At 45.8% G+C, this 26,276-nt stretch overlaps 1 protein-coding gene and 1 long non-coding RNA gene across 17 annotated transcripts in view; one reads left to right on the forward strand and one right to left on the reverse strand.

Annotated features, from left to right (window-relative positions):
• The window catches only part of Cemip (cell migration inducing protein, hyaluronan binding), a 153,837-nt gene that overhangs the window by 50,491 nt on the left and 77,070 nt on the right, over window positions 1–26,276 (reverse strand). For 3 of the 4 annotated variants that reach the window (XM_006508354.3, XM_006508353.3, XM_030243122.1), the window contains 9 exons: window positions 21,770–22,648; window positions 19,965–20,074; window positions 15,762–15,908; window positions 15,144–15,282; window positions 13,875–14,111; window positions 8,671–8,850; window positions 5,786–5,856; window positions 4,613–4,708; window positions 3,991–4,112 (listed from right to left, as the gene is read on the reverse strand). In XM_006508354.3, coding sequence (XP_006508417.1) covers window positions 3,991–4,112; window positions 4,613–4,708; window positions 5,786–5,856; window positions 8,671–8,850; window positions 13,875–14,111; window positions 15,144–15,282; window positions 15,762–15,908; window positions 19,965–20,058 — 1,086 coding nt within the window. In that variant the 5' untranslated portion in view covers window positions 20,059–20,074; window positions 21,770–22,648. The remainder of the gene's footprint in view (window positions 1–3,990; window positions 4,113–4,612; window positions 4,709–5,785; window positions 5,857–8,670; window positions 8,851–13,874; window positions 14,112–15,143; window positions 15,283–15,761; window positions 15,909–19,964; window positions 20,075–21,769; window positions 22,649–26,276) is intronic. The other variant, NM_030728.4, reaches the window with a different exon arrangement.
• Gm30440 overlaps window positions 1–26,276 on the forward strand; it is a 54,503-nt gene that overhangs the window by 13,115 nt on the left and 15,112 nt on the right. The window lies entirely within an intron of this gene.

The following is a 26,276-nucleotide window of genomic DNA, read 5'->3' on the forward strand; positions in this document are numbered from 1 at the left end:
TTTACAAGTCTAAAATTGTCCCCACTGTGAAACTTATTTACAACAGCCCAGGACCCTTATCCCAATAGTCTTTGTGAGTTTTGTTATAAGAAAGTCAGTGTTAAGTCTCGGGAATGGATGTGGTGAGGCCTGATTTCTGGGAGAGAGTCAGCTAGAAGGTTTGTGATCTAGCAGGAGTCCTGAGTCCTACTTATTGCTCATCATTGTGCGCACATTTACAGAGCATCCACCATACACAGGCTTTCTTAGGACCCTGATATGTCTCTTCTTATGACCATCTCGCCACCCTCAGACTATGTAAAGAGCTAGCTTTTATTTACCAGGGAATGACTCTATACAACCCACAGGTGCCCAAATGGGTTTCTGTATAACACCAGGAATCTCAAAATTCTATATGCCTACACTCTACCAAATAGGTTTCTCTAATGACACAACAAACCAGTTCAGCCCAAACAAGAATATATAGTCAGATTTGTTGGGAGGTAGCGCTCCTGTGGGTTCACTGATCTCAAAGGAGCAGGTAAGTGAACTTGAGCATTGCCTCTAAAGCAAGGGGCTTTACAGAATTTAGGTGAGGAGAGATGATGTGTCTAATAGGAGCTGTGACTGTGCCCTTATCTGCTAAAACCTGAGCCTCTGGATGAGCACCCTCAGGTGGGTGTCTGGAAACATGGAAGAGTGATACCATGTTAGGCCAGAGTTTTCTCTGTATGGATGGGTTTGAGGGGAGAAGAGCAGATGGGGTTTAGCAGCTTGTGCAAAGGTGGGCAGTGGTTCCAACCAAACACTACCCTCAAAGGCTAAGATCTGGTGTATTTAGGTTGTGACCTAAGCATCTGGACTTTAAAAACTGCCCAGGTGATTCTAATTGATAGCAAAGTTTGGGATAAACTCTCTCAGTTAAAGACCTAAATGTGTGTGAATATCCATTACATCCTCATAATGAAACTATGTTGGGGCAGTTTGTTCTGCAGATAAGAAACATGGCCTTCTGAGAGGATGAGTAACTTGCCAAACATCACAAGGCCAGTAAGTGGTGCAGTGAAAATTGAAGCCCAAGTTCATTTAGCTTCTAGCTTTCAGGTATGCCCAGCCTAATGGCCTTTGTTCAAATGTTCTGTTTCCCATCCCCACTACCCATCCACTCCCACTGCATCCTTGAAAGTGAGGTTGCAACTGACTAGGGATGCCAGGCAAGAAGCACAAGGACAGGATAGAATTTAGGAACAGGCTCAAAGGACGGTGGTTCCTGCCAACTGGGGCTCATCCCAAAGCCAGGGTGTGTCCCTCTGCAGACTGTGGCTGTCATTCAAAGACATGCAATTTAGAAAAGCACTGTGGCCATCTTTGGCACAGAAACCATGGAGACAAGGAGACAGGCTTGGAGAAGGGACGAAAGTGTCACCAATGAGAAGGAGAGAGAGAGAGAGAGAGAGAGAGAGAGAGAGAGAGAGAGAGAGAGACTTTTTAGGAAAGATTATCTAGAATTTAACTAACAGACCAACAGAGCCAGCTTTGTCTTTGGCCTGAAAGGAGGTCTCCCAGACATGAATACTAAAACTCTGTCAAAATCTAGCTCTTTCCGTGGTCTCTGTTACAGTTGAGACCAGGTTGTAAACCTATCCCTTTGGTACCTGCTAAAACCCAAAGGTGTCGTCACCAAGTTCAGGTTCATCAACTGTCAAGCCCTGTTCCTCTGACCTCCAAGCCCCACAAAGCCAGCTCCATCTTCAGTGGGAACTCTGTCACACTGACAACAGAACCTCAACTCATTCCCTATTAGAGTTGGATATTTGTCACAGGACAAAAAAAAAAAAATCCAGTGCAAGGGAACTGCTTAATTACACTGCTTTCTCTTTTAATGACCTTAATCAGTCTTGTATAAGAAGAGTAAAAAGAGATCTATCAGTGCTAAATGGCAAGAATCTTTAAAGAAATATTATTAGCCATGCTTGCAGATAATAAAATACTTAATAATATTTCATTTTAACTGTAAATTAAATTAATTCTGAGCAAGGCACTGTGGCACATTGGCACTTGCCTTTAATCACAACACTCAGAGGTAGGTGGGTCTCTGTGCCACCCTGGTCCAGTGAGGTCCAGGCCAGCCAGGCATTATGAGACCCTGTCTCAAATCCCTCCCTGGGTTTTTGAATAAAATTTATAGAGGATACTCAGGCACCCATGTCCATACATGGTCAATCCATGAAACCAAGTTGTAAGGGAACATTTATGACCCCTATTTTTGCACTGAGCCATAAAGTCAAATAATTTGATGTGCATCTACAGCCAGAGTGTACCTGCAGAACTAGAGCATAGGGTTTAAAAATGCTCACTCTGAGAGTAGTGCACGCACAGGCAGCCTGAGCAGGCATGCCACCCAGAACATTCACAGCAGGCAGCCCAAAGTTGTCAGTGATGTGGATGGGGACCTTCTCAGCTAGTCAAACCTCTCTGGCTTCCATCCCTGTGTCAGCCTCTGTGGGGTGACAATAACAATCCTGTTGTTGTTCCCCATTCCCCAGTCCTCTGGAGGTCACAGATGTCTATCCTATCCTGTCCCCAGATGATCTAATTACATCCATGTGGAACAGGTGCCCAGAGCCTGTGTCAGATGCAGTCCTGGGCAGTGGGGGTGGTGCAGCCATGAAGAGAGTTTAGTGCGTGCCCTGAGCCCCCAAGGACATGAGAAGCATTTGGCAACTGTGAGGGCAAAGATGGTGCATGAGTCTCTTTCACTTCAATGTGTGCCCAATGTGGAGGTCACCTCCTCCTCCAGGTAGAATAAACTACGAGTGGAGATCCTTTGCAGACTCCATGAATGCATGCTGACTTTTCTGTACCTGCTGGGATTAGGATGTACTTCAAATCCTATCTGCCCACTGTGTGCCCAAGGGCCCATAGGACATCAACATAGAAGTGAGCTTGATGGGCCAAGCAGGATCTTGTAGCCGCGGGTGAAGAAGCAGAGTGACAAGAGGGAGAAGGAACTCAGACAGGAGCTGGAGTCATGGCTTCGGACAGACAGGGAGCTTTCACTTCTGTCTCTCAGGTGGGAATAGTTATCCTGCTTCAGAGGAGGGCAGAGAGTAGTTCCACCCAGGTGAAAGGAAAAGCTCTGGGTGAGTTGGTATCCTTATCCCTCTACAAATTTGTCCTGCCTAGAAGAAGTGTAGGGACAAAGATGGAGCAGAGACCCAAGGTATGGTAAACCGATGACTGGCCCATCTTGAGATCCATCCCATGGGCAAGAACCAATCCCTGACATTATTAATAATACTCTGTTATGCTTGCAGACAGGAACCCAGCATAACTGTGCTCTGAGAAGCTCCACCCAACAGCTGAGTGAAACAGACACAGAGACCCACAGTCAAACATTTAGATGGAGCTCGGGGACTCTTGTGGAAGAGTTGGGAGATGCATTGAGGGATGTGGAATGGATCTTGTGGATTGGGACTCCACAAGAAGACCAACAGAGTCAACTAATCTGGACCCTTGGGGCCTCTTAAACACTGAACCATCAACCAAAGAGCACACATGGGTTGGACCTAGCTCCCCCAACCCCCACAAATAGGTGGCATATGTGCAACTTGATCTTCATGCGGGTCCTCCAACAACTAGAGACATGGCTATCCCTGACTCTGTTGCCCACCTGTAGATCCTGCTCCTGTAACTGGGCTGCCTTGTCTGGCCTCAGTGAGAGAGGATGTGCTTAGCCCTGCAGTAATTTAATGTGCCAGAGTGTGTTGGTACCCAGGGTGGGGCTTCCCCAGTATCAGAGGAGAAGGAGAGGGGATGTGGGGGCAGGGGATATGTGAGGAGGAACTTGGAGGAGGGGGATTGATATTAGGTTATAAAGTGAATAATTTAATTAATTAATGGAAAACATGAAGAAAAAAAAGAGAGAAAAGAAAAAAGAAAAGTTCTGATGCACAAAGCCTTCTTCAAAGGCAAGCCTTGCAGACTCCCTGACTGTTGTGTGGTTAGTACCTGTATATCAATGGGTCGATTGCAGATTTTTCCTGGGTAAGCTGCTCGCAGATCTGAAATTTTCTCCCCACCTTTGCTCTGAGGCACCTTATCATGGTCAAACCACTCTGTCCATTCCACATCTAGGCAGAAAGCAGAGACGAGGTCAGACAGGACCTTGTTTCCTTTTGACTTGTCTCCTAATGACTGTTTCCTTTTATAAAGGCAATATAAGTTTCTTGTTATTACAAAAGAAATGAGCAGGATGGAGAGAAATAAAAACCTATCTGTAAGCCTGCCCCCAATGCCCACCACTACCATGGCTTGCTTTCTGCAAGCCTGGGATAGCTGCTCAAAGGCCAGCTTCAATCCCAGTCTCTGCTTGCATTTCCTGGCCAACCCCATGACCTGGCATATAAAAAACCAAATGCCACAAGTCTCCATGGAAGTGCAATGCAGTTCTTACCCACAGATGAGATCTTGCTAACAATTCGCCAACGTGGCTTGATTAATGAAAGACAGTTTCAGTTGCAATTTCTCAGTTGATGCCTAGTAAGGTGTCCCTACTGGTATAAGAAATCCTTGCTATTCCTGGCCTGTGCTGCTGCTATTTGGTTTTAGCAGTCTGTCTTAAACATCTCACCTTGAACCCATTCGCTGGATGAAGAAACATTGAAATGTTCACCATGCTCTGTCTGGAACAGTTTGAAAACCCGGGCAGCAGCCGAGCCTTTGTGACCTGTCAGAAGGACCAGATGTGTGAGGAAGCTGACAGACCCTTAACTCCATGGTATTGTTGACCTTACAGTACAGAGAAAACCCCTACAGCCATGTCTCTGTTTTAATTTGGTTTAGCTTTAGTGTTTTAATTTTGTTTTTGTTTTGAGATTGAATCTCAGGCAGCCCAAGCTGACCTTGAATCATATAGCCAAGGATAACCTTAAAACTTATCTTCTTGCTTCTACCTCCCAATTGTAGGGATTTCAGATGTGTACTACCAAGTCCAGTTCACAGTGGATTTTTTTTTAACTCAAGGATCTTGAGCCATTTCATTAAGGAATATTTTTCCTGTAATCAAATTATTCTTGTCACTGTGTGTGTATGTGTGTGTGTGTGTGTGTGTGTGTGTGTGTGTGTTTCAATTTTGAAAGTTCAATTACACCCTTCTGAAAAACGGAAAGTTGAGAAAAATCTATGATTTCTCATGATCTGGGTTCTGTCCTGGGCTTAGAACTGGCAGTAGTCACCCAAACTACATGGGGCAAAGACACTGAATGAGAAAGACCCTCTACAGGCCATGGATGTAGTTCAGACAAAGTGATTGCCCAGCATGCATAGAGCTGTAGATTTATGTGATGAGGGTATGCATATTCCTGTAATCTCAACCTTCCGGAGGCAGAGGCAGGAGGGGGCAGAAGTTCAAGGTCATTGTCTGCTATATATTGATTTTGAGGCCAATCTGGGCTACCGAGACTCTGTCTTAAAAACAAACAAACAAAAGGCAAATAAACAAACAAAACAAACTTTCTATGGTTTCTAGTCCATACTGTTCCTCTGAAGGCCACCTCCCAGCTCTTAGCTTTTCTTTGTCAGTGAAGACTTCTTTGGACATACAAAATCTTAGGGAGAGATCGACTTTCCTCTAGCCTGGATCTGTTTTACTGGCTCATAATGCAGTGAATGAAGTGGCCAGATTCTTAGCTGGGTCCTTGGAGAAGGGCAGCTATGTTCTTAGAGCAGCAAGTCACTCACAACCCACAGCCACTCATCAGGGTGACACTGGAGGGGACCGGGACTCTCACCAACCATTCATTACCATGGTATTCAATGTGGTCTTCAACTGAAGAGGAGGGATTTCCTTTCACAGTGATGAAGCTCCAAGGGTGTCTGAAAAGAACAGGTAGAGAGTCAGGTTTTTTACATGTTGGAGCTGGCACTCAGTAAGGCTCACAGAGTGAAGACACATTCTCATAGCTGAGTCTCCCTAGCTACTGGGGGAATTTACCATCCACCCATGGGCTTCCTTTTTCCATAAAGCAAGAGCCTTTCTTTGCAAGCACAAGGCTGCCTGCTTCCTCAGCAGCCAGCTAGCCTGGGCATCTCTTCCCTGGAGACAGTTTAACTCAATGCTGGCAGAGACTGGATATGAATCACAAACAAACACGCCAACAACTCAACCAACCATGCCACCCGCCAAGGCCAATTAGATCCTGCAGCAAATGTCGGACTGGTTTCAACAGAGGTGATTCCACTCATGCCCATTGTCCCAAAGAGCTGAGCTCAAGGAAAATGGCACAGAATACTATGACTGGTCACTTAACCATCAGCCTTAGATCTTAGAAAGGGATGAAGTATGTTGGCCTAGTGATGGGGCGTGAAGGAAAGAAGGGCGTGTGGTCTGGAAAAGTCACATAGCCTTTCTCTTTGAAAGTGTGCACTAGGGGTTGTTTTTAGTGGTTTTTGCCTAGCATGCTACATGCAGTGATTGGGGTAAGGGCCCCACCCTAATACACCACTCTGGCATATTGAGCATTCTATACTGAAGGAAACTGAGAAATGGCAGAAATCTCTGTCCTTTCTTCCTCACTCCCAGGACAGAGGTGTCCACTCTAGAGCTGAATGTAGAGGGATTCTGGGAAGAACTCCAAGTCTGTTTATGACACGGGGCTTATTGGAGAAAGTCTTACCAGATTTTCTTATTATTCTCTACATTTTATGAAACTTAGCACAAAAGTACTCAGGTTGAACTACTTGGATCCTTATGGTTTCTGTTTCCTTAGAGAGGTTTTACATAGTGTCTAACAGCATAGTGAAATCTGTGTAGCTTTCTTATGAGGACCAGGCTCTTATTAAAGACTCTCCCATACCCACAAGAATGCAGCAAGTGCTTCTCTATGGCAAGGCAAAAGATCGCATGATGTGAGTAGCTTTTGATTTTGTTTGGACCACTTGTGTTGGGGAGTTGGTGTTGAATGACGTTCAGCTGAGGTTTAAGATTTTGCTATGTCACACTCGTACTTAAATCTTCCAATGGCTCTCTATTGCCCTTGAGCAAAACTGAAGCTCATCAGCACAGAGCCTGACCCTCCAATGTCAATCTTGCATCCTTGTCTCTCATGCACCTCTCCCATATATATCACTGCTTAGTCCTTCCCAACTCCACTGGCTTCACAGCTGGCTTGGCCTCTTTCCAGCTGTGGTCCTGCACTTGTTCACTCCCCTTGGATCAGCTCCCCCTGTTCACTTGTTCACTTGTTCACTCCCCTTGGATCAGCTCCCCATTCATCGCCATCTACTCATGCAAGTTCATCACACCTCCTATTTCCTGAATGAATAAATAAGCGGTTCCTGTCCCAGCACATCTATTGATTTTAGATGCTCCGCTCTTATAACCCAAACATAAACATCTCCTTTATAGGAGAGGTGATTATGTAACTCCTGCTTGCTGTGACCAGGCTGGCATGTGGAGGTTCCCATTGTTCCAATGACTCTCTTATAGGGAGAGAACCATCATTAACTGCCAGGCAGGGTGACAACTATGTTACTCATATTATCCCGTGGAACCCCTCCCAGCACCCTTTTTCGATAGATCCTGAGATACCCTATTTTACAGATTCGAGAATTAAGCAAAGAGAATGAGTCACTTGCCTGTGGTCACACCTCAGAGGCAGTGCAGCACAGACTCAAAGCCAGGCATCAGAAGTCAAGCTTTGGGCTCTGAGCCACCACAGCCTTCTCCCAAGGCCTTTCAGGTGCTTTTTTTCTTCATAGTCCCTCTCTCACCATAAATTAATAAACTGACTTTTGGTTTATAATGTGGTGAAATGAAAGTGTGTCTGGCGTTCGCTGACAAAGGAGGCCTGCCATACCAAGATATCATTGTCATATTTGGCTGTCTGAGCTTCCTGCCCCAGTTTCCCTTCCAAAAGCAGCAGCCAGAGAATACAGCCTGGGACCTGGGGTGTCTCTTCTTGCCCAGAGCATCTCTGTCCAGCCAGCTAATTTACTCTGTAGGCTAGAAAAGCTTCTGAGCATCTCTTGCTTTCCCTTACCTGAGGAGCTGAAGAATGGGTATCATAATCTCAAACAGCTATGGGACAGATCATTTCAAATCTACCCAAGCTGAGAGCTGGCTTGCAGGATGTGACTGCAGTGTGCCAAAGGACTTCCTGCAGTTGTCAATGTGTGCACATGCCAACATCAGGCATGATGCTACAATCCAAAGCAAGAGGCTGCACTCTAGAACCTGTTAAATAAGGCTCCCTTTCCTTGGCTGTTTAGCTGGGTGGAGATAATTGCATAATCCCTAAAACACTGTCTGCCAGTCCCCAAGGCACAATATGAACCTTGAAAGGGTAAACAGACCTTAACTGTTCATCAGGGCTCTTATTTCCTTGCTCATTCTAGGCAAACTCAGTGCTTGTTATTGAGTGATCGAGAAAGTAAGCTCATATAGAAAGCTGTGCATTGCAGTAGTGGGCTTTGCCTGTAAAAACAAACCAAACCAAAACCAAAACCAAACCAAACTAAACGAACACAAAACAAATAGCCTTTGAGCACCATGCCTGAGTTTGTCCAGTGTGGGTGAGCAGTGTGCCTGCAATGCCCTGTGCTGTTGTTCTAAGTCCTGTGGAGCTGGAGACTTGCCCTGTTTAGCACGGACTGCTTCAGTTGAGAGGAGACAGAAGTGATGGGCAGTACCTAAATCCAAGGTGGAGGAAGTGCTTGCTGCCCAGTTTGGTCATTGCCTTCCGGGCTGTGTCATCCAGGTTTCTAGAGCCTTCATCATTCACTGCGACAGAAAGAATCCTGCCATCGGGCACTGCATTCAAATACTGGACCAGACGTTCACTCTCTTTTTTGGATCTGTAAGTGTCAAACCTAAAAGAAGTAGAGAGAGAATGAAGATGTGGATAGTCTTGGCAGCAGTCTGAAAGAGACAGTGACCTATGTACACATCTGTTTTAGCAGCTAAGGTATTGTCCATAGTCCTTGAGGGCTGTAAAAAAAAGTGTCTTCAAAGAGCAAGCAAGTTTGGCTGTTTGGCTTGCCATACAGAGATACTCAAAAAGGGGGGCTTTGATTTAGTCACACTTATCATTCACAAAGGAAAATACCTCAGAAATAACTCCAATGGCAGAGAGCTTTGGATTTGGGATGTAGAATAAGTCACATGCTTGGGACTCAGGCTTTACATGTCCCCTTTCTTCCTGGGAGCTGTTGCTCATGCCTCTTGGAAGGGATTGGCACGAGGAGACAATCGGGACACCTAGAGCAGCAGGGGTTTCCATCTCTGATCCAGACCAAAGCAACTCTTCCAAAGTCCTCAGGAATGACATCAAGGCTGCCTCATGCCATGTCTCCCACCATGAAGCAGCTCATGTGTATTTCAGTCATTAAACTGTCCTGTCTGATTCTAGTGCAGTCGGGATAGACTTTTAAGCCACTGTGAATGCTATTGCATTTGTGCTTTTTTTCCTTATTTTTTCTCTTATTTAAAAAAAATTTACTTTAGTATAGTAAGAACTCTGATCAAGAAATTCAAGCTTTTTTTTCTTTTTTTTTAATTAGGTATTTTCCTCGTTTACATTTTCAATGCTATCCCAAAGGTCCCCCATACCCACCCCCCCAATCCCCTACCCACCCACTCCCCCTTTTTGGCCCTGGCATTCCCCTGTACTGGGGCATATAAAGTTTGCAAGTCCAATGGGCCTCTCTTTGCAGTGATGGCCGACTAGGCCATCTTTTGATACATATGCAGCTAGAGACAAGAGCTCCCAGGTACTGGTTAGTTCATATTGTTGTTCCACCTATAGGGTTGCAGTTCCCTTTAGCTCCTTGGGTAATTTCTCTAGCTCCTCCATTAGGGGCCGTGTGACCCATCCAATAGCTGACTGTGATCATCCACTTCTGTGTTTGCTAGGCCCCAGCATAGTCTCACAAGAGAGAGCTATATGGGTCCTTTCAGCGAAATCTTGCTAGTGTATGCAATGGTGTCAGCATTTGGAAGCTGATTATGGGATGGATCCCTGCATATGGCAATCACTAGATGGTCCATCCTTTCGTCACAGCTCCAAATTTTGTCTCTGTAACTCCTTCTATGGGTGTTTTGTTCCCATTTCTAAGAAAGGGTAAAGTGTCCACACTTTGGTCTTCGTTCTTCTTGAATTTCATGCGTTTGGCAAGTTGTATCTTATATCTTGGGTATCCTAAGTTTCTGGGCTAATATCCACTTATCAGTGAGTACATATTGTGCGAGTTCCTTTGTGATTGGGTTACTTCACTCAGGATGATACCCTCCAGGTCCATCCATTTGCCTAGGAATTTCATAAATTCATTTTTTTAATAGCTGAGTAGTATTCCATTGTATAAATGTACCACATTTTCTGTATCCATTCCTCTGTTGAGGGGCATCTGGGTTCTTTCCAGCTTCTGGCTATTATAAACAAGGCTGCTATGAACATAGTGGAGCATGTGTTCTTCTTACTGGTTGGGACATCTTCTGGGTATATGCCCAGGAGAGGTATTGCGGGATCCTCCGGTAGTACTATGTCCAATTTTCTGAGGAACCGCCAGACTGATTTCCAGAGTGGTTGTATAAGCTTGCAATCCCACCAACAATGGAGGAGTGTTCCCCTTTCTCCACATCCTCGCCAGCATCTGCTGTCACCTGAGTTTTTGATCTTTGCCATTCTGACTGGAGTGAAGTGGAATCTCAGTGTTGTTTTGATTTGCATTTCCCTGATGATTAAGGATGTTGAACATTTTTTCAGGTGCTTCTCTGCCATTCGGTATTCCTCAGGTGAGAATTCTTTGTTCAGTTCTGAGCCCCATTTTTTAATGGGGTTATTTGATTTTCTGGAGTCCACCTTCTTGAGTTCTTTATATATATTAGATATTAGTCCCCTATCCGATTTGGGATAGGTAAAGATGAAATTCACGTTTTTAAACAAGCTTTTAAGTAGGTAATGCATTATGGTTGACTACAAATACCATGTTGTAGGAACTGATTTTAAACAAGTTTTAAGTATATAAAACATTATGGACATTTACAAGTTCAATGTTGTAAGAAATGATCATCCCTTACTACATTGTGTGCATGTGTGTGTGCATGTATGCGTAGGTGTGGTGTACAGCTTGAGATAGGTTCTCACTCTGTAGCCCAGAACAGCCCACAATATAGCAGAGGCTGACCTTGACCTCAGAGAGAGCCTTCCTCAGCCTCCCAAACACAGGCATTTCAGGAATGTGCCATCTCACTGGGTGGGTTCTAACTTTTTTTTTTTTTTTTTTTGAGATGGAGGAGTGTATCCCTCTGTGTTGCTCAGGCTGGCATTGAACTCCTGGATGCAAGTAATCCTTTCCCAGCTTCTCAAGTAGCTGGGATGTCAGATGTACACCTCTGTGCCTGGCTAATTAACTCTTACAAGTGAAACTTACACAAGATACAGATGTTTAAAGCCTGAAAACAAGAAATCATAAAGGCAAACAATTGCTCCAGCATCCGTAATCTAAGGTGGCAATGCCACAGAAGGGACTTTCTTTTGTTAATAATTGTTTTAATTTTGAAATTATAATTACACCACTTTCCCCCAACCCTTCCCTCTCCTGTCTCCAAGTATGTACATCCACCTGCGTCTCATTCAAATTTGTGACCTTTTTCGTTAAGTGTGGTGTGTGTGTGTGTTTGTTTGTTTATTTATTTCTAGATACAACCTGCTTTGTCTGTATAATGTTACTCACATGTATGTTTTCAGGGCTGACCACTTGGTATTAGTAACCAATTAGTGTGGTTTTTCCCCAGGGAAAGCTATTTCCTCCCGCTCCCAGCATTCATTAGTTGACTGGAGTTCTTTCTGTAAGGTTGAGGCCCTAACATTCCACTTCTACACTGCCATGTCTACTGGTGTGGTCCTTGTTCTGGCCATATAAGATTTTGTACAGTTATAATGGAAGAGATCTGTCTTGGAACTTAACAAGCCAAGTGTTCTAAAATGAATCTTAAAAAAAAAAAAAAAAAAAAAAAAAAAAAAGCCAGTGTGACTAGCTAAGAAGATTTTGAAAAGGACAAGTTTCCACAATGTAGTGTGGTAACTGGAGAGGTATCGCCCAGCTGCAGATTCATATCATCTGGCTCAAGTTTGCTTCTGAAGTGTAGGCCTCCCCAGCCTGTCCCCGAGGCCAGCCCTTATCAAAGACCCATGATGCTACATCCACTCTTCCTTCGGGAACCTTGCCTTCTCCCCTGACCTCAACCTCATCAAAGCCCAGCCACCTTTAAAAGCCAACTCCAGTTCTCATTCCTTCAGGTAAACTCCCATGTGACTATAACCTGCATTGTCTGTGCTTATTAATCTCTCCCCATACTTTTCAGCTATGCGATCCTTGAGGTCTCCAAGATTCTTTAAGCCAAGGAGGTGAAGCAAGCACCTGTCTCTCAGTTAAACACCTATTCTAGCTGTCCCCTGTACTGACAGCACTTTAGCTCCTCCTGACTAGCCTCCATACTGCATCTGAGCTATGTGACACTAATTCCCGTACCTGGCCCCCCCCACCCCCCCCAGAGGGTCCCTGACTCTGCAGCTGTATCCTTCGGGGTTCTTTTCTAGAGGGGAGCTTAAGAGCCCAGAGGAAACAGGCCAGAATCAGTTCTGCAGAACCTAGGTAGATTCCAGAGGCCTGCTGCTCTGCCTTCCAAGTGGTCCTAGAGTCTTCTATATCCAGTACTTCCTGCAGATGCCTCATCCCCACCTACAGTTCTCATCTGGCCCACTACTAGGGCTTGACTGTTGAGGTCTGATCTGTGGCTATGTATTCTAATGCTAAATGCGGGCCCCCAAGACCTGGTTGCCCCAGAGACAAGGGAGTCTGCTTGCCCCTAAGTTATTTATGATTGGTAAATAACGATGCTGACAGCCAAAAGCTGGGCAGAAGAGACATAGGTAGGGTTTAGGGTTTTGGAGCTTGGGGTGGGAGAAGAACCACGAGAGGGAGAAGAAGATGGGAGAGGAGGAAGCAATCATGGTTTATGTGAGTCATGAAAACATGGCCATGTGGGTTGACTAACTGGAATTAAGAGCAGCTTAGATGAAACATGGCAAATTGTATAATGGGATTATTGGTTGAGAAATAGACATAATAGCGTAGAGGTAGCTATTTGCCCAGCTGTTATGCTGATTAAGGCTTATTATAAATATAAAGGTTGTGTGTATGTGTCTTTTATTTGGGAACTACATGGTCAAAGGCGGGATAGAAACCCTGGATTGCAATTAAATGATTTCAACAACACCAGACAGTCATCACTTTGCCCTCCACTACTCTCCCATTTTCTTCACAGTCATCAGAATTTCCTTTCAATTAAACCATGCTTCTCTTCAAGACCTCAGATGGCCTTACAACTCGATGAAAATAAAATCCACCTCTTTACTGTCACCTGTACCTCTGCACCTCCATGCTGTTCCTCGTGTCCTCCTTTGAGCCTCTCTCCCTCATCTAAGAGTGCAGTGCTCTGGGCACCTCTGGCCCTTTGTACTTGTGCTGAGCTTTTCTCTGACATAGTTCTCAGCTCACAGGCTGCTCCTTCACACTGGCCTTTCCTGATCACCCATGTAAAGTGAACCGCTGGTTCCTTCTCTATTATTCCACTTTATTCCACGATGCCTTTCACGTTTCTATCACCAGCTATCATCACTTGAAGTATATGCTTGTGTGTGTGTGTGTGTGTGTGTGTACTTGCACACATTTGTGTTAAATTCAGCTTTGCTGGGCAAATGCCTAGGAAAGAAGGTGCCTCTCTAGAGCAGGACTTCCCTCCACATAATTCACACAGCATGCCACACCCTGGGAAGTCCTCTGGCTGGGATCCTGAACAAGAAAGGACATGAGTAGAGGAAAGCCAACCTTACCGGTCAGAATGGACAACTGTGCCCAATTTGGCATCAATGACATGGACAATGACTCCACGGTGGCCCCAGCTCCTTTCAAAAAAATATCCTCCCTCCTGCATGCCACCAGGATGAAGGGTCTTGTTTAGAAAAGTCCAGGAAAGCTTTTTCTGCCCATGTAATTCAAGAGTGCCTCCTTTGTCTACTCCGATGTACTTCAGGCCATAGTAAGGGTCTGGCAGGATGTTTTCATCAGCCCTGTAAAGAGAAAGGTCCCAAAGGGTTGGCCAACACATCTTGGTCAGATGCTGAGCCCCCTAGGGGAACATCACTGGTCCCTGAATCCCACTGTGGCCTCAGACAGCCAAGCTGCATTTTTGGTAATGACATTAGGTCTGCAGAAAAGTATTAGCAAGCTGACCTTCCAAAAGCAGAGCGACAGTGGGCACACAGGGCAGCAGAAGTGCCTAGCAGACACTGTGTGCTGTCACTGTCTTCAGCCCTGGTTTCTGTCTCTGCCATATTGGCTATGGAATAACAGGTACTTTCACTGTGCTCCTGCCTACAGTCAAATATCACTTCTTATAACTTTCAATTGCTTAAAGATGGGTCACAGCAGGGGCGGGGGGCAAAGATGGACTCAGAAACCTAAGGCAAGTTAGAAGTCTCAGAAGGACCCCTCCCTTGGTTATATACAAGCAGTAAACAATTGCTTAGGTAGAGGGGGCTCTCCAGTGGAGTTGCCTGCCTGTTGGGCTGCAAGATCCAGGAATGAAGTTTTCCTGAGTCAGTACCCATGCTGTGGTTGCTTCTAGGTGATGCAGCTACTTTGAATTACCTATGCCAGTTAAAGTAACCCCAATAACTTTATAGGTTCTACAAGCTAGACCTGGGTAGAATTATATCACAGGTCTGTCATTGGTGCCTTCACTGGAGTAAATACATTTGCTCATACCTCCCTGTGAAACATTGCACACTTGTTGTTTATAGCACTAAGTAACCTCTTTCAGAGTCTCTTCAAATCATGGACTGACTGGAAAGCTACTGAGAGCCTGCCTGGGACTTCTGCAATTTGGCTACTCCATATATAGCATGATGGACAAAGAGCCTCTTAGATACCTACTTACCCACTTCATCATGCCTATCTTATTCATGGTTATGGTCTAGTAGGACACAGTGGGGTTCCTCTCCTTTATAGAAGTCTAGACTTCTGGCTTCCCTCTCCTTTGGAAAACCTCCTTCCCATCAGACCCAACAGCAGTGCTTAACCACCAAGCAAAGTCATCCCACCTTCCATACAGCACAATACTGAAATTGCCCTCAAAAGGGCAAAGGGCACTCCCAGCATGCAGCTCTCCACCGTCATCAATCAGGATGTACCGGGTACGCAGCACAATGTGCTCATGGTGGTCTTTAATGACAAGCTTTCCTGAAGAGAGAGGAAAGGGGATGTCTGAGGAGACAAGAATCTTAGGTAATGTTAGAGCAGAGAGCCCAGAGAAGATTATCTGTACCCCATCCCCTTAGGCAGACAAAAGGGCATCTTTTCAGCACTTCTATGCCCATTGTCTTTTCTCCATCATCTACTTTACAAGATATACACCATGGTCATCTGGTTCATTGCTATTACCCCATGTCCTGAGCTTAATCACCAAGCATGTTTATGTAAGAATAACAGGTCCCTTCAGAGCACCAATAGAAACTGTCCTTTTAAACAAAATCCTTGTTCCCCCTAAAGATTAGAGCTTCGACAAGCCATTTCTCAGTGCTGAGTGGATGACAATCTCCAATCTCCAGCTCTTCTGACGTGAACCCAAAGCACAGAGCATTTGTTCTGCCTGTCTCAGCTCCTGGCTCTATAGATCCATTTGCAGGACTCAAGGTGGTGGAAGGGACAGGAAGGCTTACCTCCCCCTGAGATAGTGATGGAGTGGACTGTGGCAGAAGAGGTGAGCAGTAGTTTCCTGCCATGGCCAATGTGTACTTGATAGTCTCTGTTATGGCCAGGGCTCCAAGGCTGCAGCTCAGGACTCTGATCAGGACACTCAGTTGCCACTGCCAAAGATAATAACATGTCACCACTCAGATCAACCTTATCACTAGGCAAAGAATGATAGGATGAGAGCAGTACACTTCATGACATATATTTCTTCTCTACCAGGGTTAAAAACAAGTTCTTACACACCGGAGAGATGCTCTGATCTGAGAAGCAGGTACCCTAGATATGGCCAAATCCCTTTCATGATTTTGTCACCTGACTCTGGACAGCCTGCTTCCTCCTCTGATTCAATACCTTTCTAACTCTGTTCCCTTAGAGACCTGAGAATGATGGTAAGAAATGAATTGGAATATGGGGGACCATTGGGATAGCATTGAAAATGTAAACGAGGAAAATACCTAATAAAAAAAATTTTAAAAAGAGAAATGAATTGGATAAATAAGTAGCACTGATTACAACACATGTGACCCACCATTGGTAATGACCTCTAAGCAAGACCAACTATATAGTATTAGTATTATTTTTGAGACAACAATAACCATATGCCTAGGCAAGTCTTGTATTTACCTCCTCCATGCATGTCCTAAATAGCTTTCTGCCTGGTGGCTCCTCTGAGGGTAACTCTTATCACTACACATGTCCTTTGCAGGCGTCTACCATGTGACATGTGTACCATCACTATAAGAGATACTGGCTTTGGTGGAGTATAAGGCCACTGAGTTGGGGGCAGTTTCTACACTTGTCCTGTCTAGTTGTTTGTTGTGTTTTGTTTGAGACAGGGTTTCTCTATGTAGCCCTGGCTGTCCTAGAACTCACTCTGTAGACCAGACAGGCCTTGATCTCATAGATCCTCCTGTTTCTGCCTCCCAACTGCTGGGATTAATGGCGTTTACCACCACCTCATGGCTATGCTGCTGTTATTTCTTTTGTTCTGAGCTGTCACTCCAGGAGTGGGTTTGTGGGTTGTGTGGACTCTCCAGGGTAGGGAGCCACCTGCTGCTGCTCTGAGGTCAGGCTGTGCTTCCTGCCCTTTATGCCCCCAAGGCATTCTATAGCCAAGCGTGGCCAGTAAGCATGTGGCTAGAGTGTTTAGTGGGATTGAGAGACTCCTGGATTTTCACAAGTTTTCCTGGGATCTGCTCCAAATCTATGCCCTGAGAGATACAAAAAGGGACATCTATGTCCCAGGAGCTGGGAGAACCACCCCGTGGAAAGCAAGTGAAGGTCCAGAAAAAGAAGCAGGGAGAAGGGGCTAATTGATGTGAGGCTATTTTCATTTTCTCAGCAATTAGATTGTGAAGAACAAATCAGACTTACAGGGAGCACAGAGGAGGTGGGGAGATGGAGGGGAGGCTTAGGTGAGCCCACAAGGGAAAGGGTTCTGTAGGGAGACCAAGGGGGGTATCAGGAGTGGAAGCAAGTGTCACAGTGCAGGGGACTTAGAATCAGTACATTCCACAGGTAAAGTTGGCACAGGAGTCACATCTACAGCATGGGACCAGAACCAGTTCCAATTCAGTTAGTGTCATGGCAGGCATAGCAGCTCTAAGGGGTACTGGATCATTCTTCAGTTATGCAAAAAAAAGCCATAATTGCCATAGTTAGATATCTAAAGAAGAGCCTAGAGGGAGACATGCTGTTATCTACACTCAACTGCACCAGATAAAGACTGTTCAGTCTTCTATTGAGCGCAAGTTTACTGTGTGGGTGCCCAGCCCCCACATTCTCTCCCATGTGTGCGGCAGACACCTTTGGTTCTGTTTGCCTCACTGTTGGTGAGAATTCATACTTTAAGTGTCACTACAATGAGAACTCCACATTTGTGGGGTTTCAATGAGTCACCATTTTAGATTCTAAGTTTCAAGTAATGACAACATAGCAGATGCAGACTTCCCTGCTGGCTGAAGAGAAGAGCTGCTACCAGCCTCTACATAGGCTGGGCAGCTCCCCACCTTGATATAGAATGCTCAAAGCTGGTGCTCAAAGCAACAGCTCTGAGAGCTGGGTGTTAAATTCCACACCTAAGCTTATCTCCAAAGAGGATAGTCCCAAATTCCTAGTAGCCTTTCACCTGGTCCTGGATGTGGGAATCAGTCTCAAGGAGCTGATTATCAGAGTGTGAAGAGCAAATGTAGCCTCCCGGAGTGCATCCTGGGAAGAAACAGTTCCACTAAGTGGACAGTGCTTCGGGTCTTAGTGTGTCTCACTTCCAAGCCAAGCCCAGAGTCCTTTCCCTGTCTGGGCATATGACTCTGCAGCCAACTTCGCATCTCAGCTTGGCTATGGTGGGCCTCACACTACAGGTTTGTCCACTATCAGGATCATGAGCCCCGCTCTAAAAACTCTGAGCCTATGGCTAAGACAGTACTTCTGTTACTGGATGTGGTGGGCCCTCCTTTGTGGAAGTGTGGAAGGTGGGTTTTCATACATATGAATCAGTAAATCATCTGAAAATCTCCAGTACCATCTTTGAAACATCACCATGGCAACCACACTGATTTCCTTGACTACGGCAGAGGGCCTGCGAAGCAGACTATAAGGGAATGACTACTTAAAGCATGAATGACAAAGGCAATTTCTACTTCTCTCCCAAAGAGCACAGACTGAAGGGCATCAGGGAGAGGCACAGCCTCCATTCCAAAGGGTTTATATGCAAACTGGGGTGTGGGAGGAAACACCCAGGAAGTATCTGAATACTCCCCAAGCTGAATCACCCCAATAATAAACCCAAATACAGTTCCTAGCCTGGAGTCAATACCCAATTTGTGTTTATTAATTGAAAGAGAAGATGAATGAACTCAGGCAATGTCATAAATCATTGCACTAAACACTGACACTTTGCCTACTTGCTATGTCACCCAAGAATTAAGGAGATTTTGTATGAAATCACAGTGAAGGCATTCTATGCTACACAATGCTTCCTACCCTCAGTGGGCTGGTAAACAATGTAATTCAATGTGAGGTCCTTTATCATGGAAGAGCATAAAACTCGAGTAATAATAGCATTTTATGATGAGCAATGAATGGTATCCATGGTGGTCTTATCAAACCCCTGCTCAGTTTCTAAGACTGGTACTCTGTACCTCTAGTGTCTGCCAAAGGTTCCAGTTATTCAGTGGTTGCTTCCTGGAGCCTGGGTGAAGTGTCCTGTGCTTCTAACCTTAATGTAAAATTCACATAAAGATCACTTGCTTGGTACCACGAGGTAAAAGGAAAGATAGAAACCTCACAAGATAAAATAAGTAAACCACTTAAAGCAAAGTTGACCATACTGAGATAGTAAGATAGATCTAAGTAGGGTGCTGGGCTGTAACACAGGCCTATAACCTTAGGGAAGATTGCAAGTTTGAAGCTAGCCTGGATCATACTGAAAGAGACACTGTCTCAAACAGAAAACAGCTGGGTGTGGTGGTGCATACCTTTGATCCCCAGAACTCCAGTGGCAGAGACGGGCTGATCTGTGAGTTTAAGCCCAGTCAGGGCTACCTTGTGAGGTCCTATCTTAATATATAAACCAAACTAAACAACAAAAAAGAAAAACACAATCTAATCCTTGCTGAGGGTATTGAGGCCGAAAGGGGTTTTATGGGCCCAGATCCTGACTTGATGGCACACTGTAGGGAGGGATGCTCTGAAACTGAGTAGACCAGAGGTAGAAAGCCATGTCTAGGCTGAATTCTCCCTCTCCACTTCCTGACTCTCTTTCAGACAGATTCTAAATTTTGTATTAGCAGCTAACATTTAAAATCAAGGTTTTTAATAAAAATTCACATTTCTGGTCTCCTTTAAAAATTCAAAATATCTTACAACAATGTCTCCCCTTTCCAATTTCCAGAATTGAGAGATGGGTGCTCTATGAGGGAAGTCTCGGCTCCATGGAGACGATAGTACCTTTCCAACTAGGTTCGCTTGCAATGGAATCCAGGCAGACACTGAGTTTTCAACCTGGAACGATTCTAGGCCAGCCTGTCATTTCCTAAGAAAACTTGGGGCAGGATGAGGCTTGCCAGAATCCAAGGTGTTCAGTGAGGACCCTACCTGAGAGACTCCCTGTGAGCGCCCTCCCCCAGCAGCCTGGCTGAAATGGAGGTCCAGCTTTTGTGGCATCTCACCTGCAGATGAGGCCCCTGAGAAGTTGGCCAGGAGGAGGCAGCCCGTGGCCAGCACAATCTTGAGGGAGACATCGTGCCTCCCAGAAGCTCTCATTCCAACAGCTTCCTCCCTGAAACACAAGCAGAGGGTCAGAAGCACAGCTCCACAGCCCCACAGTAAGCACGAGACAGAGACTCACCCACACTGAGGCAGGGGACAGGGACATGGCAGGAGAGGCACACCCCACAGGCCCAGAGCAGAGACCTTGTGAGTAGCTCCTCACCTACTATGAGTCAGGGCCAGGCAGGGCCAGACATGCAAACTCGGTCACCATTCTGCCCCTGTCCTATAGCTCTCAGCTGAGTGGCCCTCAAGCTCTCTCCCTTTGCAAAGGAGCCTTTCTACTTAAGCCAAGAAACAGAAGAAAGCAAGCAGAAGCTGAGAATCCAAAGCTACAGGCTTGTTGGTGTGCTCTCTGCTGATTCCTGGACTTCTCTGGACCTTGTTGCCTAATTGGGGATGTAGTAGATCTGCTAAGTTTTGAACTTGATGTTGTTAGTGTATGCTGCTCACCTGTCTTCTCTTTGCCCAGTGACAGAACCCCTAATTTTTATATGGGTGCCACCTTGAATAGGCAGAACTTTCTTCAGACTCCTTGTGGCCTTGGGAGTAAGTTCAACTAATAAAGCAGACTTCCAGCAAATGCCCTTAAGAGAAAGGAAAAAGGACTCCCCTCCTTCCTTCTGCCTTTCTGCTGGCTGGGATGCAGATATGATGGCTGGACCTCCAGTACCTCTCGTGAGCCATATAGAAGGAACCAAGCACTGAGAACAGCAACACAAATGGGATGAAATCTAGGGCAAACATAACTCTGGGTGGTGGACTCATTCTTATATTGAGACAATTTCATTTCTATCTCACTAAACTTGTGTTTTTAAAAGATTTATTTTTCGACTCATTCATTTTACTTTTTACTCATGTAGAAGGTGACACAGGAATCTACATCAAGATGGGAATTTTAAGAGCACAGTTTTTTGCTGTTTTGTTTTGTTTTGTTTTGTTTTGTTTTTGACTTTGTCTTTGTGCCCAGAGACTCCGTATGAGCTTTTGGAAGGATCGCTCTAGTTTCTGAGCCATCTCCCCAGGTCCTTCCCAACAGACCTGTGTTTGTGCCTAGAACAAGCAGATATTATCCCCAGAAAGTGGCTCACAGAGGCTCCGCCTCTCAGGCCTGTTCAGTGGCTAATCTGATGCCCCTGACCCTGGACTCAGTGAAGCTCTTTGTGCCAGCTCAGCCAACCGAGGCAGGAAGAGGAGACCTTCTGCACAGGTGGGCTGGGAGGCGGGCTGGGGAGGAAGAAACAACTCAGAATCAATGCCTGTGTGTCTTCTTCCAGTACACTGCCCGACCCAGATTGCCTCTATCAGAACAACAGAGGCACTTGTCTCTCATATCTGGGAGGCCACCTTTCCCATGGCTCCCAGAGAGGAGTGCTTCAGAGCTTGAAGAGGGATGGTAGTGAGTGGTGCATCTAGACCTCAGGGGAAAGACACAGCACCCTTCTCAGGTCTCAGCTGGCTTAGAAAGAAAGAAAGAAAGAAAGAAAGAAAGAAAGAAAGAAAGAAAGAAAGAAAGAAAGAAAGAAAGGAAGGAAGGAAGGAAGGAAGGAAGGAAGGAAGAAAGAAAGAAAGAAAGAAAGAAAGAAAGAAAGAAAGAAAGAAAGAAAGAAAGAAAGGAAGAAAGAAAGAAAGAAAAGGCAGCCTGCTACCAGCTGCCAATGGGCCTTATAACCTCACTGGGCTACATGCTCCAGGGAAGTCGGACCTGGACAACTGGCACCCTCACTTTATGATGGAATCTGGGGTGGGGCAGTATGAGGTAGCAGGACAGTCCCCAGGATGGACTTGTGAGGACCTCACAGTTCTCATGTAGAGTCGTGTGTAAGAGGTCATGTGTCAGAGGATGTCTCCCTTGTGAATGGGTGGAAGAACGCTTCCACAGAAGGGGGTGATGATGTCCACTACCCTTTCCTGACATTACACCTTCGGCTCTGTTCTCTCCCGCGTCTGAGCCACAGGAGGTAGAGAAGTCCCTATGCCCAGGATTGCCCCATTGCAGAGCACACAGACTTCAAGCTTGCCAGCACAGAGTGGCTTCCAGGGCCTGGAGATGGCCCTGCTGCTGTGGATCCTACAGATGTCCAAGTTTCACTTGGGAACTGCCGACCCAGAAGGACAGCACTTTCAGCTGGCCACTGAAGCTTCTGGCAATAGGGTTGAAATTCAGTTTCTTCATTGGTGAGACAGTCTGGAAGCAGGTTTCAGCTGTGGAAGGCCTCAGAAGAGCTCACAGGGAATGATGCTAGGGACTTCTTGGAGGGTAGTCAGCTGAGTCTGCACTGGTCAGGCTACAGGGTTGCTAAGATATTGGTGATGATGGTCTCAGCTGGCCTGTCCCTGAAGGGTGTGGAAACCCCATCAGCATGTGAGAGAGTCGTAAGGTTTCCTCAGCAGACCTGCATAACAGGCCATTGAACATCTTCACAGTAACAAACCGAGTTTCCAGATGTCCAGTGTTCCAATCTAGATGCTGTACCAGCCTTGGAGATGCATGGATCAACATAGAAACATAGTGTCCATGGCTGCCAGGTACAGAGGCTTTGTTCATCCTTCCATGACTGTCCTGGAGTCCCAGGGTTGTCACCTGTAGAGAAAACAGTGTGTTAAAGAGGATCCAGTGGTGTTCCAGTGATGATGGTACTCATGAGCACACTTGTGTCCTGTGGCTTCCCAGCTCCCAGGTATGGGAATTCCTAATGCATCAAAGGCTGCAGAAGGTGAGATTTTCTGTAGGGATTCCACAAGGAAATAAAGATAAGTAGAGAGAAGGGTCCCCTGAAGCCCAGGCCCACAGAGTGAGCAGAACACATTTCTGTGGGGGATACCGCAGTGGCTATATCTCCTTCCTTGTTACTCAGCCAAGCCTGAGGCAAGCCTGAGTTAACAGATGAACAATACAACAAGGTGATCAGGACTGTGAACACCAGAGCCTTCCTAAGGTCCAAGCCATAGGGCTCTCTCATTATTTGAGATCAGAAAAATGAAATGAAATGAAATGAAATGAAATAGAAACAAGCTGCAGGGCTATTACGAGCATCAGAATAGATACCCCACATGAAGACCATGAGCTCTGAGTTTGATGACAGCATAGGAACACTGGGAGACGCTCATACCAGGAACACTCAGCATCCAGTAGGAAAAACCTGAAAGACTTGAATCTAAAACTCTGGGCTTGGGTTCCTGTTGTAGCTCCCGTCAGTTATGAGATGCTCAGGAGGTCACTCAGCAGGGCCTTAGTTTTCTTGTAAGAATGGGAGCAGCCATATTCTTCACAATCTGAACTTAAGTTGTGAGGGGCAATCAGATCATAGAGTTCATGGCCAGTTCATGAGGCCAGTGAGATGGCTAAGCAGGTAAAAGTCCTTGCCACACAAACCTGCAGCAATGAGGAAGGTAGAAAGACAATCACTTGGAAGCCTGCAGGCCAACTGGCCTGGAAGACAGAGCCCTGGAGCAGAAACAAGAGAGACTCTGCCTCAAGAAGGTGAAAGAAGAGAACTGACTCCTGAATGTCCTATGAGAAGCATGAGACAGGTAGTCAGGCACATTATCTTGACTTCCCTTCTCACTCATGCCCCCCTCCCCCAGCAGCTTTTATTACTCTCCACATATTTTCACCACGATGTGCTGTTTCATCGCAGGGTCCAACATCATAGAGCCAACTGATCATGAACCAGGACCTAAGTAAACCTCTTTGCTTCATTGCTTGATTTATCACAGGTGCTTGTTACCATAATAGAAAGCCAACATGTACACCAGCGTGCAATTGCGGATTTTTAAAAATGGTTACAATCTTTCTGCAGCAGAGTTTTCTCATCTATGACAATCAGAATAGGCACAAATGTGGCTCCTGCTAGGCACGACCACTGCCTGGTTCCTTCCCGTAGTCACCACTGTGGTCTCTCACAGCCACCCTCTGTGCAAAGTGTCTAGTGACACGTGAGGAAATGGAGGCAAAAAACTTAGTGTGGCTTAGTATCACACAGTTAAGAGGTGGTAAGTTTCAAAGTCAGCTCTCTCCTCCAAGGCTATGGCTCCAGTTCCTTACAGTTAGTTGTGTGCAATTTAACCCTAGGATCTCAGACACAAGACATTGTCCAGTAAGTATGCTTCACACCTCAGCATATCCATAAGTTCCCAAGAGTGCTCATTAAAAGGCACATTCTCACACACAGGGCTGAGACAAAGCTGGAAGGCAGCTCCATCAGGATTTTAACCCCCCTGGGTCTGAGTAGCATCTCACCCTGTAAAACTGGCACACCAATTTTATCTCTACCATAACCCACTGATCTGTACCCAGGCCTAGCTTTCTCCTGACAGGGACATGTATCTCTCCGGCCACCTGATCTGGAAGCAGCACTCTAAAGGAGACGGAGGCAGGAGAGTAGACAGAGTGAGTCCTGCTCTGAATAATGAGTAAACAGGAAGGTGAGTCCCTAGGAAGCCCCCATAGTCCTGAGCCCCTTTGCCCTTTTCAGGGTGCCCGTTAGCATAACCTACTTTGATGATATATGTAAGACATCTGTGCAAAAGGCCCTAGAATCACAGAGTCTAGCCTGTCCCTCAGATAGGCACACTAAGAGGACCCTTTGCCTCTGATGCTGAGCATTCCTTGGGCTACTCCGTGAAACTGGCGCGAGCCACTCCCATCACTATGTACCTACTGAGACCTGCCTCACTGCTGCAAAGACTGGAGCCCCAGCAGCTCTCCCAAGCCAAGCCCACTGGCTTCCTAAGATGAAACACTCTGCATCTTCTCCAGCCCACAGACGCCTCTACCAGCTGCTCTTTCCTTTGGGTACCTGTTACCAGGGAAACACTTCTATGAGCAGACTCTCACCTGGCAGGTCTAAGAAAAGTGGTTTTACATTTCTTTTTATGCTTTTGCTTGTTTTGTGGGTTGTTGTTTTAAAAGATGGGTCTCATGCATGCCAGGTCGGCCTCAAATTCTCTGTGTATCAGAAGATGACAGAGTTTCAGGCCCATCGGTCTCTACCTCCCCAATGTTGGAACAAATGTATGCTATCACGCCCAGCTCATTTGTTTATTTTTTAGGTTTTGTTGTTGGATGTTTGTTTGTTTGTTTGTTTTTGTTTTGATTTGTTTGGAGGTGGTGGGAAAACAAGGTCTATATAGTTCAGTCTGGTCTCAAAGTCATGATTCTGCCTTAGCCTCCCAAGTTCCGGGATGACAGACATGTATCACTATATGCAGCTTTGATTGTGGCTTTCTAACATGCTTTCAAGTGGGGCCAATATGGCTGGGTAGTCGACTGTTGGTAGCAAGGATCTAGTTTACTACTTTTCAATCTACAAACTGAGATCCACGGAATAGAAGGGAGTTGCTTGCATTGAGAAGACTCAGGTAAAGGAAAGCTTGATTCAGTATCTATCAGAGAATGTTTGGACCAAAGTTACAAGACACTTCCTTGCCATCCAGTTTGTTTGGGAAGAAGGAGGAACTGGGAGAACTGGGTACATGCCTTGTCCCATTGGTTTCCCCCCAAGTCACAGTTTGGATTGTAAACACATGTCCTGGGGGCCCTGCAGAGGCTCAGATAGGAGTCACCCATCATCTCCATCTTCATTCCCTTGCCCAGAGGAACTTCCTTTGATCTGGGAAATTCCCATGGAGCCACCTGTAGGAGCCATGCCTGGGTGCTGCAGGGCATGCGAAATGGCTGGAATCCTCATCACAGATTTATTCCATACCTAAGCACAGCATGAAGATCCCTGCACAGTCCTCTGCACCATCAGCTCCTCGCATCCCTATCACGCCATCATCAGCAGTGAGCTGTGACAACACAGCTGGGAAAGGGCAGCCCTGGTACCCTGCTCCCCTCCATACTTGGTGTCCCATGAGCACTACACTGGTGTGGGAAGAAGTAAGACAGACTTCTGTCTTCAGGGGCCCCTCAATCACATCACTTTAAACAGAAGGCCCAGAAATTGAAATGATGGGTACAGCTCTCCAGCAAACCAGATACTTTGCAGTAAGAGAAGATGCTTACCTCAACATAGGTGCTTACATGTTTACCCTGCAAGGGACAACTCTCTTTCCTTTTTGTTGTTTAGAGCTTCACTGTCTAATTCAGCAGCTACTTATTACATATGGCTATGTCAACTTAAAGTGAAGTTAAAAAAAAATAACCCTCAGTTTCTCCCTCTCTTTCCTTCTGTATGTCTGTCTCTGTGTGTGCCTATCTGTATCTC

This window comes from Mus musculus, chromosome 7, assembly GCF_000001635.26.
Source record: "Mus musculus strain C57BL/6J chromosome 7, GRCm38.p6 C57BL/6J".
NCBI classification, from domain to species: Eukaryota; Metazoa; Chordata; class Mammalia; order Rodentia; family Muridae; genus Mus; species Mus musculus.